Raw genomic sequence first — 15,118 nt, forward strand, 5'->3', positions numbered from 1 at the left:
AAGAGGTAGCAGATGATTTGGGGGCCCTTTGTCCGCTAGAAGTCCTGGTCCGGGGTGCCCTGAACTGTATGGATTCCCTACCTTAGGGATCTTTGCTGAATTTTTAACTTCTCATTGATTACATTGATGTTCACAGGGATATAAACCTCTTCCCCTTGCTTGCAACTTTCTAGCAGGCAGTAGCAATCCAAGACAGCAAGCATGGTATGCTGCTACTATTTGGGGTTTATCCAGGTACTTATGACTTGGATTAGCCTCCGCGAAGACAGGATACTGGGCTAGATGGACCATTGGTCTGACCCAGTAAGGCTATTCTTATGTTCTTAACACTCATAGTACCCCAGCTCAGGGTGCTTGGACCAGGATTCCTTTTTTTTAAATTATTTGAATTGTACCTTTCCCTCACAATTCTTGGAATTTTGTTATATCTTTTCTATTTTAATAATTGTTTATTCAGGTACTTTAGCTAGATTGTGAGCCTTCAAGACAGATAGGGAAGTTCTAAGTACCTGTTTTTTTTTTTTATTATTGTAAACCGCTTAGATCTGTAATATGCTTAAGCGGTATATCAAGTGTTAATAAAACATAAACTCATACTCCTCTTGGTGTCTCTGCTATAGATATTTACCAGCAAGTTTCATAAAAATTGGATGGGAAAACCCGTTATTTGGCCACACCCCCAGTGACTTCCAAGAAAACAAATGAAATGAATGATCCAATGACATATCTGATCCCAAACCAAACCTTAATGAGATTTCTATTTACCTGGCTATTAATTTGGATTTGGCTTTCTCACCATATCTCTCTTTCCCCCAATGCAGGGAGGAAAAAGCTACGAGCAGCTGAAGGAGGAGCTTGGAGATACTACGGCCATTGTCAAGATCACATCGGTAAGGGGGCACTTTCCTTCTCCTGGGTGAGATATGTAAATGAAACCTACAGAGAACACTTCTTTATACAGCTAATCTTTTCCAGTTTTAACTTGCCACTGAATAAATAAAGATTTTCCTGTTTCTCTATCAATGTTTACTTGGTCTGCTATGCTTCTCAGTCAGCCAATGATTTTGACGCTGAATTTGATGAATTTAGGCAATGTTTTCATCAGTTATGCTTGTTACTAGTGATTTTGAGCCAATCAGAGCCTTCGGCCCCTCCCACTGCATCTTGGGATACAGCTCTGATTGGCTAAAAAAAAGTGATTTTGAACTAATCAGGGCCTTTGGCCCCTCCCACTGAATCCCAAGATGCCTTGAGGGGGGAAGCCCCATCATTACAGCGCACAGCCCTATAGGCAGGAGGGAGTGAGCTTCCCTCCTGCTGTTTGCTCTTCCAAAGGTACTGGGGGGGATTCCCAGGAATGTTGGGGAAGCTGAGATGTCAGGGGAGGTACAGGATATCAGAGGGAATGTTGAGATGTCAGGAGAATGTAGGTGTAGGGGGTGTGAGGGGGAGGGGTGTAGGGCTCTGCAGCTCAGCTAATCCTGGCAGGGGGAATCCCTATCAGCTGAGCCACCAGGAATCCCCAAAACCGGCTCAGTTGATGGGGATTCCTTCTGCCGCAATCAGCTGATGGGAAGCTTACAGGTTTTTGTTTTCACTCTTTGGATGGTGGGAGGGGGTCGTGACCACTGGGGGAGTAATGGGGGTAATGCCTTAAGTCCCCAGTGATCTTGTCAATTTGGGCACCTTTGTGGAATTTAGACGCAGCTCAAACAGGTCTAACTTCCAGCGTCTAAGTTCCCTCTAGGAAAGTTTTGATTCTGGCTGGTGTACACCAAGGTTGAAGCCCACCTATAATATACCTCCTAACACAACCCTTTGCTCTCTGAACGCACAGCAGCTTAGAAGTGCTGCTGTACGTCTAGAAAGTTGGTTTTGATTATCGGCACTTGGACATCCCTGCTATTAAGATGTCCAAGTGCTGACGTAGGCTGGTTTTTGGACATTTTAAATTTTTGATTATGAGTCCCTAAGCTCTATAAATCCTGCCAACAACATTCGATGCTGTGAAACAAGGAAACTTACTACGAAGACAGCATAAAAACCAAGTGTAGTCTATCAGCAGTGCCTGCAAAGAATTTTGGGTGTACCCTATCATAACCATATGACCAAAGAGTAGATCCTGAGAAGTGACTCATGGAGGATCCAAGATATTGTATCTGAGTGTACTCCATAAAAGGAGTACATCTCAGACAGATGGTAACGGAGCCCACTAGAGCCCAGGCGATCCTAGACCTGGTACTCACCAAAGGGGAAAGCGTCTCAGAGGTCTCGGTAGGAGATACGCTAGCCTCCAGCGACCATAACATGGTATGGTTCAACCTTGGGAAAGGATCCCCTAAATCAATTACAAAAACAAAGGTGCTCCAATTCCGGGGCACCGACTTCGCACGCATGGGAGATTTCGTTCATCAGATGCTGCAGGACCAAGCAGAGACCGACAATGTGGAAACTATGTGGTCGTACCTGAAATCATCCATACACGAAGCAACTAATCGCTACATAAAATCAGTAGATAAACGACAAAGAAACAACAAACCCCAATGGTTCACTGAAGAGATTCACGCACCTCATTAAGGAGAAGAAAAAAGCATTTCTTTCCTACAAACGTATGCAGAGAAGAGAAACTAAAGTAGAATATAAGACCAGATCTGCAGCGGTCAAAACAGCAGTTAGGGAGGCCAAACTTCGAGTGGAAGAAACTCTGGCAAAGAACATTAAAAAAGGGGACAAATCCTTCTTTAGGTATATCAGTGATAGGAAAAGGAACACAGACGGTATAGTACGCCTTAGACAACCGGACGGAAACTACACGGTAGCGGATTCAGAAAAAGCAGAACTACTAAATGAATATTTCTGCTCAGTCTTCACCTGCGAAGCACCGGGACACGGACCACAGTTGATGATAAAACAAGACGTGGATGACCCGTTTCAGAATTTTGAGTTCACACCTGGGGACGTTTACAACGAACTGGCAAGGCTAAAGGTAAACAAGGCCATGGGACCGGACAATTTACACCCAAGAGTGCTCAGAGAATTGAGAGACGTTCTGGCAGAACCGTTGGCAGTGCTCTTCAATCTCTCACTAAGTACAGGGAAAGTTCCGTTAGACTGGAAAACAGCCAACGTCGTTCCTCTACATAAAAAGAGTTGCAAGGCTGAGGCTGCAAACTATAGACCGGTAAGCCTCACCTCAATAGTGTGTAAACTCATGGAAACACTAATTAAGTATAAATTAGATACGATCCTGAACGAGGGAAATCTCCGGGATCCCAGCCAACATGGATTCACCAAGGGTAGGTCATGCCAGTCAAATCTAATCAACTTCTTTGACTGGGTAACAAGAAGACTGGACTCAGGAGAGTCCTTGGACGTCGTGTACCTGGACTTCAGCAAAGCGTTCGACAGCATCCCACACCGCAGGCTGCTGAACAAGATGAAATCGATGGGATTAGGAGAGACTCTAACTGCATGGGTTAAAGATTGGCTTAATGGCAGACTTCAGAGGGTGGTAGTTAACGGTACCCTCTCTAAAATGTCGGAGGTGACTAGCGGAGTGCCACAGGGTTCGGTCCTGGGCCCACTCCTCTTCAACATATTCATTTGGGATCTGACTCAAGGGCTTCAAGGCAAAGTAACCTTATTCGCTGATGACGCCAAACTATGCAATATAGTAAACGGCTATAAACTACAGGATGCTATGGAGCAAGACCTGCGTACTTTAGAAAGTTGGTCCTTGATATGGCAGCTGGGCTTTAACGCCAAGAAATGTAAGGTCATGCATCTCGGTAATGGAAATCCTTGCAGAACTTACACCCTGAATGGAGAAACTTTAACCAGGACTACGGCAGAACGAGACTTAGGAGTAATCATCAGTGCTGACATGAAAGCAGCCACTCAAGTGGAGAAGGCTTCATCTAAAGCACGGCAGATGATAGGTTGTATCAAGAGAAGCTTCGTCAACAGGAAACCTGAAGTCATGATGCCATTGTACAGAGCCATGGTGAGACCTCATCTGGAGTACTGTGTGCAATTCTGGAGGCCACATTACCGTAAGGATGTGCTCAGAATTGAGTCGGTTCAGCCGATGGCCACCAGGATCGTCTCAGGGCTAAAGGGTCTCCCGTACGAGGAAAGACTGAGCAAATTGCAGCTCTACACTCTTGAAGAGCGTAGGGAGAGGGGAGACATGATTGAGACATTTAAGTACATCACGGGACGGGTCGAGGTGGAAGATGATATCTTTCTTCTCAGGGGACCCTCGACCACAAGAGGACATCCGCTCAAACTCAGGGGAGGGAAGTTTCGTGGAGACGCCAGGAAGTACTTCTTCACGGAGAGAGTGATCGAGCATTGGAACAAGCTTCCAGTGCAGGTGGTCAAGGCACGCAGCATCCCAGACTTCAAGAACAAATGGGATACCCATGTGGGATCCCTACGAGGTCATGCCAAGGGATAGGGTCACTAGGACTTGAATGAGCGGGTCAGTAGAGTGACAGTATAATTACAATTATACTTAAGGGGTCAGAAGACTTAAGAGGGTGGGTAAATAGTGTGGGCAGACTTGATGGGCTATATGGCCCTTATCTGCCGTCATCTTTCTATGTTTCTATGTTTCTAGTGTCCATCGCATTGTGATTCTGTGATGTCAATAATTATGCAGCCAAAAAATATATTGAGCCAGAAGGACCTTGATTGTAAACCGCCTAGAAGTCGCAAGATTGTGGCGGTATAGAAGAATAAAGTTATTATTATTATTATTAATAGTCTGGATGCGAAAGTGATTAACACATTCAAAGATTTTCAGTACTTTGCTACCTACTGGGAAGAAATGGAAACTCTTGTGGGAATTGAACCAATTGGAGAACATTTGCCCAATGTGCAGAAGCAGACTTAAGTCTAAGTAAGACTAGCTGGGTATATCCCAAGGACTGTGACGAGAATCCCTGCTTTACAGAAATCTCCAGGACATTTTGCAGCAGTGGCTGGAAGGTTGATCTATAATTCCTAGCAACTTGGAAATGATACCTCTTGAGATTCTTTCCAACTTTTTATTTCCAGGACACTATGGAGCTCATTTTGAAAGAATATGGATGCCTCAAAAGGCTGAAATAGATGTCCATATGGTTGGAATATCCAAATCCCAATTTTGCAAAGGCAGAACAGGGATATCCAATACTGGAGTACATCCAAATAGCAAGGGGGCATGTTCTGGGCAGAACTAGAGATGGCCTGAAATCTGGACATCCAACAACAGTTCCAAAGGGGAAGAAATGTCTATGTATAAACAGAAAGACATCCTTATTTAGACCTGTTTCAGGAACATACAAGTTACAGAGAGGTGCTCTGATTGAACAGCTGTCCCCTGGAGGGATTATGATTGAAGTCTATAAAATCCTGAGTGGAGTAGAATGTGTACAAGTGGATTGATTTTTCACTCCGTCAAAAATTACAAAGACTAGGGACACTCGATGAAGTTACAGGGAAATACTTTTAAAACCAATAGGAGGAAAAAAATTTTTCACTCAGAGAATAGTTAAGCTCTGGAACGCATTGCCAGAGGATGTGGTTAGAGTGGATAGCGTAGCTGGTTTTAAGAAAGGTTTGGACAAGTTCCTGGAGGAAAAGTCCATAGTCTGTTATTGAGAAAGACATGAGGGAAGCCACTGCTTGCCCTGTATCGGTAGCATGGAATATTGCTACTCCTTAGGTTTTGGCCAGGTACTAGTGACCTGGATTGGTCACCGTGAGAATGGGCTACTGGGCTTGATGGACCGCTGGTCTGACCCAGTAGGCTATTCTTATGTTCTTAAGGCATAGCACTTCCTAAATCCCCCAGTGGTTGCTGTCCCCCTCCCTCTCCCCAGAAATAGGGTTACCAGATTTTCTGATGTAGAAACCTGGACACATGGCTCACCCTGTTTCGCCACCAGCCCCGCAAGCCTGATTTTTCTTCTCTAACCTCCAAGCTGTATCTGTAGGGCCTCTGAGCATATGCAAATGTGTATGACATCATTCATGCATGTGCAGAGGCCCTCTAGAGGCGGCTGAAGGTTGGGGCTTTCAAAACTCAGACAAACTACTGGATTTTGGAAAATCCATCCGAGCACCCAGACAGTCCTCTAAAGCAGTGTTTCTCAACTCGGACCTGGAGTACCTCCTTGCCAGTCAGGTTTTCAGGATATCCAAAATGAATATGCATGAAAGAAATTTGCATATAATGGAGGCAGAGTATGCAAATCCAGTTTATGCATATTTAACGTGACCATTTATTTTTTTTCCTCAAAACGGGACAGGTCTCCTCCCTCCCCCCCTTCCCGGTTCAAAACGGGACGTATGGTCACGTTAAATATAGTGCAAAATAGAGACAGCAGATATAACTTCTCAAAACTGACACATTTTGATCACTAAATTGAAAATAAAATCATTTTTCCTACCTTTGCTGTCTGGTGATTTCATGAGTCTCTGGTTGCACTTTCTGCTGACTGTGCATTCTTTCTTTCCGTCTTTATTTATCTCCCTGCCCCCTTTCTTTCTTTCTCTCTCCCTGCCTCCCACCCCAAGCTGCCACTTTATTCAAGCCACCGACACAGGAACAGGTCAGGTACGTGCAATGACTACACAAGCCTTTCCCCGATGTCAATTCTGACATAGGAGAGGACGTTCCGGGCCAGCCAGCCCGGAACTTCCTCTCCAACGTCAGAATTGACGAGGGGGGGAGGAGGCTTGTGCAGTCGCTGCACACACTTGATCTGTTGTTGCGTTGGCATAGCAGGGAGAAATCCCAGGCTCCGCAATTGACTCACATTGCCTTCAGATCGCGATCGACATTTTGGCCACAGCTTCGGGCGCTCTTTCTGAAAATGAGACATTTCAGCATCCCGAAACTGTGCTTGGGGAGAATGGCACAGGCTACGTAAAAACAGGATGGTCCAGTTCAAAACGTAACGTATGGTCATGTTATGCATATTCACTGTGGATATCCTGAAACCCTGACTGATAAGGGGGTACTCCAGGACTGAGTTGAGAAACACTGCTTTAAAAAGAGGACATGCTTGGTTTCATACAATCACACTTCCAGACACACCTACTCTCAAAATGTTAACTACACCACAAAAACACATACTAGCTATCTTACTGATTGCCTTGATCCTAGCCAACCGGGAAGACAGCAAACAACATCTTACTAATACCAACTATATCAAACACCAATGGAATTCTCCACCCTTCCAGACAAATCGCAACAGACAGATACACACACTACCAAACCTACACCTACCACTCCCAACACACAAATAAGAAGAAGACCAACTAACCCCAACAAGACCAAAATGCACCCTCACCAAAGATCACTCATCTACCCGAAAACAACTCACAGCGAACCAACTAACTACACCAATCTCACATGCGCTTACCTTAACATAAGAGCCATAGGCCCAAAAACAGATCACATAAAAAACTGGATAGAAAGGGAAAAACTAGACTACCTCTTTCTCAATGAAACCTGGCTTACCTCTGAAACAGACCCCAGAATAACAAAAGTTTGCCCTAAAGGATACAAAATGATAGTGGTCTGCAGAGAAAACAAGAGAGGAGGAGGAATCGCCATCATAGCCAAAAACACCATAGACCTAAAAATACAAGACAAAATTACTACCCCATACATGGACCTACTAGTCTGTCAACTCTCAGGCACCTCACTCAAGGCACCCTAAACTGCATGCTTTGATAGAGAACACCTGGAAACTGGAACACAGCAAAACCAAAATCTGAAGACTTTATCGAAACTCATTAATGACAACCTACAACTTAATCCTAGGAGACCTAAACCTCCACCTCGAAAACCAATCCTCCAAACAAGTAGAAACCTTACTATCTTACCTTGAGACCCTAAAATACAAGATATTAGACCCACAAACTACTCATGAAAAAGACCACCAACTCGACATTGTTGCCTGCATGACCCAGCAACCCACACAGCCAGAAATTCACACATCAAATGGAATCTGGCATCGCTCCCTCTGGTCAGATCACTATACGTATTCCTTCAACATCAACTGGACCAACAACAAAAACAAACCAAAAACACAAAAAATAACTTACATCTCACGTAAGCACATCGACCCCACCAACTTCTGGATGAAAACAGAAGCCATAATCCAAGACTATAACCCCAAAAACTTCATCTCACAATGGAGCCAACTAAGCACAGCAACCCTAGATGAACTAGCTCCAGAACAAACCAAAACCAAAATCCAAATCTGACAAATGATTCGACAATGAGCTTCTTCTACTAAAAAGACAATGCAGACAACTAGAAAGAAAATGGAAAAAAAACAGTCAAGACTCCACAAAAACAACATGGAGAAAACTGAACCGAGAATACAAACAAAAATCAAAAGAAAAACGAAAAGCATACTACACAAAGCAAATAGGAGAAGAAACCCAAGACACAAAAAAACTATTCCAACTACTAAAAGAACTCAGACACCAAACCCTACCTGACAAACCACAATGTTCCCACACCCACAGCCACCATCCTAGCAACGTTCTTCAAAGACAAAATCGCAACCATAAGATCCACCTTCAATGGTACACCTATGCACCTAGAAGAGATCACAACACCCTCCACAGAAGAAAAAGCAGTTGCAGCAGACAGAACATGGTCCCACTTCTCACCAATACTATGGTCAGACTTCAACAAACTCTACAACAAATATAGCCACGCAACTTGCGACCTCAACCACTGCCCACTATACCTACTGAAAGCCTCCAGTACACTATTTCGCACCCTTCTCTTGCAATGGATACAAACCCTACTAACTGACGACCTTTTCCCACAAGATCTCAGCGAAATCATCATCAATCCAATACTGAAAGACCCAAAGGAGAAACTGACCAACCATCCAACAAACCAATAGTCTCAATACCACTTTATGTCAAGCTAATGGAAGGCCTCGTAGCCAAAGTCGAAACTCATACCTAGAGAATCACAGCCTACTCCAACCAACACAATCAGGCTTCAGAACCAACCACAGCACTGAGACCCTACTTGGCTCACTCATGGACACCGCCAGACAACACCTTAGCACAGGCAAAAAAAATGCTAATTATCCAACTAGATCTCTCCGCAGCCTTTGACCTGGTAGACCATAACATCCTTCTACAGATACTGGACTCAATAGGAATCAGTGGTAAGGTACAATCATGGTTTAAAGGATTCCTACAATCCAGAACATACACAGTTAAAACAAAAAGAAAAATCTGAGCCATGGTCTAACCCCTGCAGAGTACCCCAAGGATCACCTCTTTCTCCCACACTCTTCAACCTATACATTGCCTCCCTCAGCTCCTATCTAGACAAACAAGGTCTAACCTCCTACAGCTATGCAGACGACATCACCATTCTCCTTCCTTTGACCAACCAGCACCATCCATGACAGATAAAATACACAGAACACTTGAAACAATAGCAACTTGGATGAAAGCCCACAAACTAAAACTAAATCTGGACAAAACAAACTTCATCCTACTTGAAAATAACAAAACCCCATCCATAACAAGCCCTGTCATAAACTCTACAACATACCACATCCAACCCACTTTAAAACTCCTGGGAGTGCTAATAGACAGAGGCTGTACAATGCAGCCACAGATCAACAATACAAGAAAAAAAAGTCATTCGCAGTCATGAGAAACCTGAGGCAAATCAGAAAATTCTTCGACAGAAAACAATTCCAACTCTTGGTACAATCCCTAATCCTAGGTCTAATACTGCAACATATTATATCTCCCATGCACAGCAACCATGATAAAACAATTTCAAACAGTACAAAACACAGCCCTAAGGCTGGTCTACTCACTGAAGAAATTTGACCACATCACAGAGGCATACCACCACACACATTGGCTCCCAATACAAGCGAGAATACATTTCAAATTTACAAACAATACAAAACACAGCCCTAAGACTGGTCTACTCACTAAAGAAATTCGACCACAACACAGAGGCATACCACGACTCACATTGGCTCCCAATACAAGTGAGAATACACTTCAAATTTTACTGCCTACTATTTAAAGCAATAAATGGAGACAGTCCAGCTTATTGGAACAATTGACTAGTTCAATCTACCTCAACCAGACATAGGAGAACCCACGCACCATTCACACACCCTCCAACCAAAAACGTCAAAAGAAAAAAACTGTACGACAACCTCCTAGCCACTCAAGCTGCAAAACTCGACCCACAACTCTACAACCCATTGACCACGACCACAGACTACAAAAACTTCAAAAAAGAAATAAAAACCCTTCTATTCATAAAACACATAAAACTAAACTAACACCTGCATCACCTGCTGCTACTACTACATATGAACTTCTAATATCATGTCAACTCAGATGTAATCCTTAACAACTCTAAGAAATGTACAAACTACTCCCTAAATACTTCTAGTCTCTGGACAAACCATTTGTAATCCGTCTTGAACCGCAAGGTAATGGCGGAATAGAAATCCCTAATGTAATGTAATGTAATGGCTAGAAGAAGCAGAGTTATCTGATTTAATATGACATCTTCCTGGTGTTCAAAATTAAACCCATCAGTTGCATAACTGGTGCCTCAAATGATTGGACTATTTATTGCATGAAAATCATGGAGTTTGTAATTTCTGTGTAGGATCTGAACAACACCACACTGTCCCCACATGTGACTTCCCAGAGCAGCAAAAGCCAGCAGTATTACCCTCTGGAGGACCTTTTGAGAAAACAGAAACATGAACTGCCTGAGGATGTTGATCCGGCCAAGAAAGAGGTGAGCTGCGGTTCCCTTTTCCCCTCATTTATGAGCCATTATAAATAAAAAAAGTTCTCAGCCCAACATGATTGTTCCTGCCCTGCTTGAGCACATAATGAAAGAGGGTTGTTATTTTTTTTAACTCTTAACCAGAAATTTCTAGAACAGTGAAAATGTATTTATTTATTTTAAGCATTTATAGACCATTATAACCTAAGTGGTTTAAATTCAGGTACTCAAGTATTTTTCCCTATCTGTCCCGGTGGGCTCCCAATCTGACTAACGTACCTGGGGCAATGGAGTATTAAGTGACTTTGCCCAGGGTCACAAGGAGCAGCGCTGGGTTTGAACCTGCAACCTCGGGGTACTGAGGCTGCAGCCCTAACCACTAGGCCACTTCTTCACTCTTTTCGATCTAGCTTAGGAAGAATAAGATAACAGAAGAAAAACTAAATATGAACTCTTTGCCCAGTCTTTACCTTTACAGAGCAGAATATTGGAATCATATCTACATTATGGTGCATAGCTTGCAAATAACTGTAAATTTGGTTCATAGTCATTCACGCGCGAGACTTCAGCGCGCCGACAATTCGGCTCACGACACCAGCGCACCGCCTAAAAAATGACTTTTAAAGAGCTCCGAAGCGGGGTGTGAGTGGAAAACCCCCCCAGTTTACTTCATACTCTTCGTGCTGCCGTTAGGGGAGCTGGAACCCTCCATTATAAAGTAAACTTAACTTTTTCAGGAAAAAGTTAAGTTTTCTCTATAATGTGGGGGGTTGCACCCCCTCCAACGGCAGCACAGTCTGAAGTCACCCCCCCTCCCCCATCGGAGCTCTTTAAAAGTCACGCTGCAATGTCGGCACGCTGAAGTCTCGTACGCTTTTGTTCCATCACCGTAAATCTAGAAGATTTAATAAAGCAAATTGACAAACTAAATACAGTGGTACCTCGGTTTACGAGTGCACCGGTTTGCGAGTGTTTTGCAAGACGAGCAAAACATTTGCAAAATTGGCGCCTCGGAAACCGAGCGCGCTTCAATTTGCGAGCGCCCCCCCCCCCCCGTGATCTGGCACCCCCCGCTGCCATCGGACCCCCCCTGCCGCCATCAGCCACCCCCTCGCTGCCAACGGGCACCCCCCCGCCGCAACCTGAGGTCCCCCTAACCCACTCGAACCCTCTTCTTACTTTGCTGTAGCCTCCACAGCGGCACCAGCATGTCCTGTGCTTGGTGCTGGTGCCTGAAGATCTGCTTCCTGTGCTGGGCCTTGAGCATGTGCGCATGCTCAAGGTGTAGGAATGCCCCACAATAAACACACGCGCAATCTTAGAGTCAGGAGGAGACGCTTCAAATGAATGGTCTCTCCCTCTTTTTATTGAGAATCATATCTCCAATAATTACTTAGTTAATGCTCTACAAGGTTATAATTTCATAATGCATTTACAGTGAGGATTAAGCCATTGTTTATCTATATCATGTGTCTTAAGGCTACTATCTCACGTGACATATGAATACATAATAACAGTTACAATAAAGTGAATCCCAATGTGTACATTTCTGATATGTCTCAAATCTTACTATGGCATGTGACAGTCCAAAGGTTATAATGCATACTTCTTAAGCTCTCTTGAATAGCCTTGCTCAGGCAAAGTCTGATTGTTGCCCATATAAGGGATGCTTAAACAAGATAAGAGAAAAAGGGTAAATGTATGTCTGGTTAATATATGGCAAGGGAGGGGGGAATGCCTCAGCCTTCTGCTCAAGGTGAAACCTTTGTCCTTGCTTAGAATGTATACGTGGCAGGAGGGAGAGGGAGAGGAAATGAGAAACAGGGCCTCAGAACCAAACCCAGGCCTAGATCCACACACAGGCCCAGATCCGCACACAGGGCCTAGGTTGGTGTGCCGACCTGGCCTGCGCTCAGAACCGCCTGCGTGCGGACCCCGCCAGTGTTCTGATGCCCTATATCAGAACTTATCAGATCTCCATCTGTCCGAAGATCTAAAGGTGAAAAAACAGTGTGACAAGGCAGTGGCTGCTGCCAGAAGGATTCTGGGCTGTATAAAGAGAGGCGTAGTCAGTAGAAGGAAGAAGGTGTTGATGCCCCTGTACAGGTCATTGGTGAGGCCCCACTTGGAGTATTGTGTTCAGTTTTGGAGACCGTATCTGGCGAAAGACGTAAGAAGACTTGAGGCGGTCCAGAGGAGAGCGACGAAAATGATAGGAGGCTTGCGCCAGAAGACGTATGAGGAGAGACTGGAAGCCCTGAATATGTATACCCTAGAGGAAAGGAGAGACAGGGGAGATATGATTCAGACGTTCAAATACTTAAAGGGTATTAACGTAGAGCAAAATCTTTTCCAGAGAAAGGAAAATGGTAAAACCAGAAGACATAATTTGAGGTTGAGGGGTGGTAGATTCAGGGGCAATGTTAGGAAATTCTACTTTACGGAGAGGGTGGTGGATGCCTGGAATGTGCTCCCGAGAGAGGTGGTGGAGAGTAAAACTGTGACTGAGTTCAAAGAAGCGTGGGATGAACACAGAAGATTTAGAATCGGAAAATAATATTAAAGATTGAACTAGGCCAGTTACTGGGCAGACTTGTACGGTCTGCGTCTATATATGGCCGTTTGGAGGAGGATGGGCAGGGGAGGGCTTCAATGGCTGGGAGGGTGTAGATGGGCTGGAGTAAGTCTTAACAGAGATTTCAGCAGTTGGAACCCAAGCACAGTACCGGGTAAAGCTTTGGATTCTCGCCCAGAAATAGCTAAGAAGAAAAGAAAAAAAAATTTAAATTGAATCAGGTTGGGCAGACTGGATGGACCATTCGGGTCTTTATCTGCCGTCATCTACTATGTTACATCAAGGCCTGAGAGTTCACGTCAAACGTGAACTCTCAAGGACCAGCACAGGAAGCAGATCTTCAGGCACCGGCACCACGCACAGGACATACTGGTGCCGGTGCCACTGCGGAGTCTACAGCAAAGTAAGAAGAGGGTTCGGGTGGGTTGGGGGGACCTCAGGTCGCGTCGGGGGGGGTGCCCGATGGCAACAGGGGGGGGTGCGGATCGCGGGGGGGGGAGGGTGCCGGTTCGCGGGGGGGCCTTCGGGGGGAGCAATGCCGGTTCTCGTGGGGGGGAGAGCAATGCCGGTTCTCGTGGGGGGGGGGGGAGCAGCGCTGCTGGCCTCGGGGGGGGTGGGGGTGGGGTGGGAACCTATCAAAGCGAGTTTCCATTATTTCCTATGGGGAAACTCGCTTTGATAAACGAGCATTTTGGATTACGAGCATGCTCCTGGAATGGATTATGCTCGTAATCCAAGGTACCACTGTATTTAAATTTAGAGTAGGGTCATTTATGCGCCCAACCACCATTAGCTGCATGCCAGCAGTTACACCAGGTTTCAGCAGTTGTAAGGGCCACACCCAAATTTAAGTGCTAGATCTGTGCTAAACTAGTATTCTATGAAGGCTGCTCCACCCAGAACGCCCTTGGTAGAATACCAGTTTAATGCAGATCACGCCCTTGGTAGAATACCAGTTTAATGCAGATCTTTCCAGAACCTAACATTGGGCACCATTTATAAAATTCCCCCTTATTCTAAGGTAGTGGTCTCCAATGCACAGTCCCTGAAGCTCTCCATTGTGGCTCTCAAACAGTTGGCTGAAATGCCCTTCAAATCCTGTAAACACATAATTTCACTCTTGCCCACTTGATACAGTAACTGCAAACAATCTCTTATGTGTTACTCAGGTGTTTCATTTAGGGAATTTTTTATTGTTGACAATCCAAAATAAAGTGAGTTTTTTCTTTGAAGTGCTGTAGCATCGAAGATTTAAAAAATAAATACTAATAGAGCTGCACATCAATTAATTATGATTAAAATTTTTAATCGCATAGAGTCCCCCTCACATTTCCTTCCATACTTGTACAGTGGCAAATATAGACAGCAGAAGTAAATTCTCAGAACTGACATGCTTTAATTACTATAATGAAAATAAATCATTTTCTTACTTTTGTTGCTTGATTTTATTTTTCTAATCATTTTGTTCACTAGGCAACAAAGGTAAGAAAAATGATTTATTTTTATTTTAGCAATTAAAACATGTCAGTTCTGAGAATTTACTTCTGCTGTCTATATTTGCTACTGTATGAGTATAGAAGGATATATAGGGAGGGATGCTTTATGCGATTAAAAATTTAAATTGTGATTAATTGATGTGCAGTCCTAATATTAATACAAGCAGGTCAAGGTCTAAAAAAATCTTGTATGTGTAAGCTTGAAATCTTTTGGTGGCACTCAAAGCTTTCTTGTATTCA

The 15,118-nt window shown here is 44.2% G+C and overlaps 1 protein-coding gene across 1 annotated transcript in view; it reads left to right on the forward strand.

Annotated features, from left to right (window-relative positions):
• AVIL (advillin) overlaps positions 1 to 15,118 on the forward strand; it is a 110,499-nt gene that overhangs the window by 93,309 nt on the left and 2,072 nt on the right. Inside the window, exons 18-19 of the mRNA XM_033936129.1 lie at positions 822 to 890; positions 10,682 to 10,816. Coding sequence (XP_033792020.1) covers positions 822 to 890; positions 10,682 to 10,816 — 204 coding nt within the window. The remainder of the gene's footprint in view (positions 1 to 821; positions 891 to 10,681; positions 10,817 to 15,118) is intronic.

This window comes from Geotrypetes seraphini, chromosome 3 (genome assembly GCF_902459505.1).
Source record: "Geotrypetes seraphini chromosome 3, aGeoSer1.1, whole genome shotgun sequence".
Classification (NCBI taxonomy): Eukaryota; Metazoa; Chordata; class Amphibia; order Gymnophiona; family Dermophiidae; genus Geotrypetes; species Geotrypetes seraphini.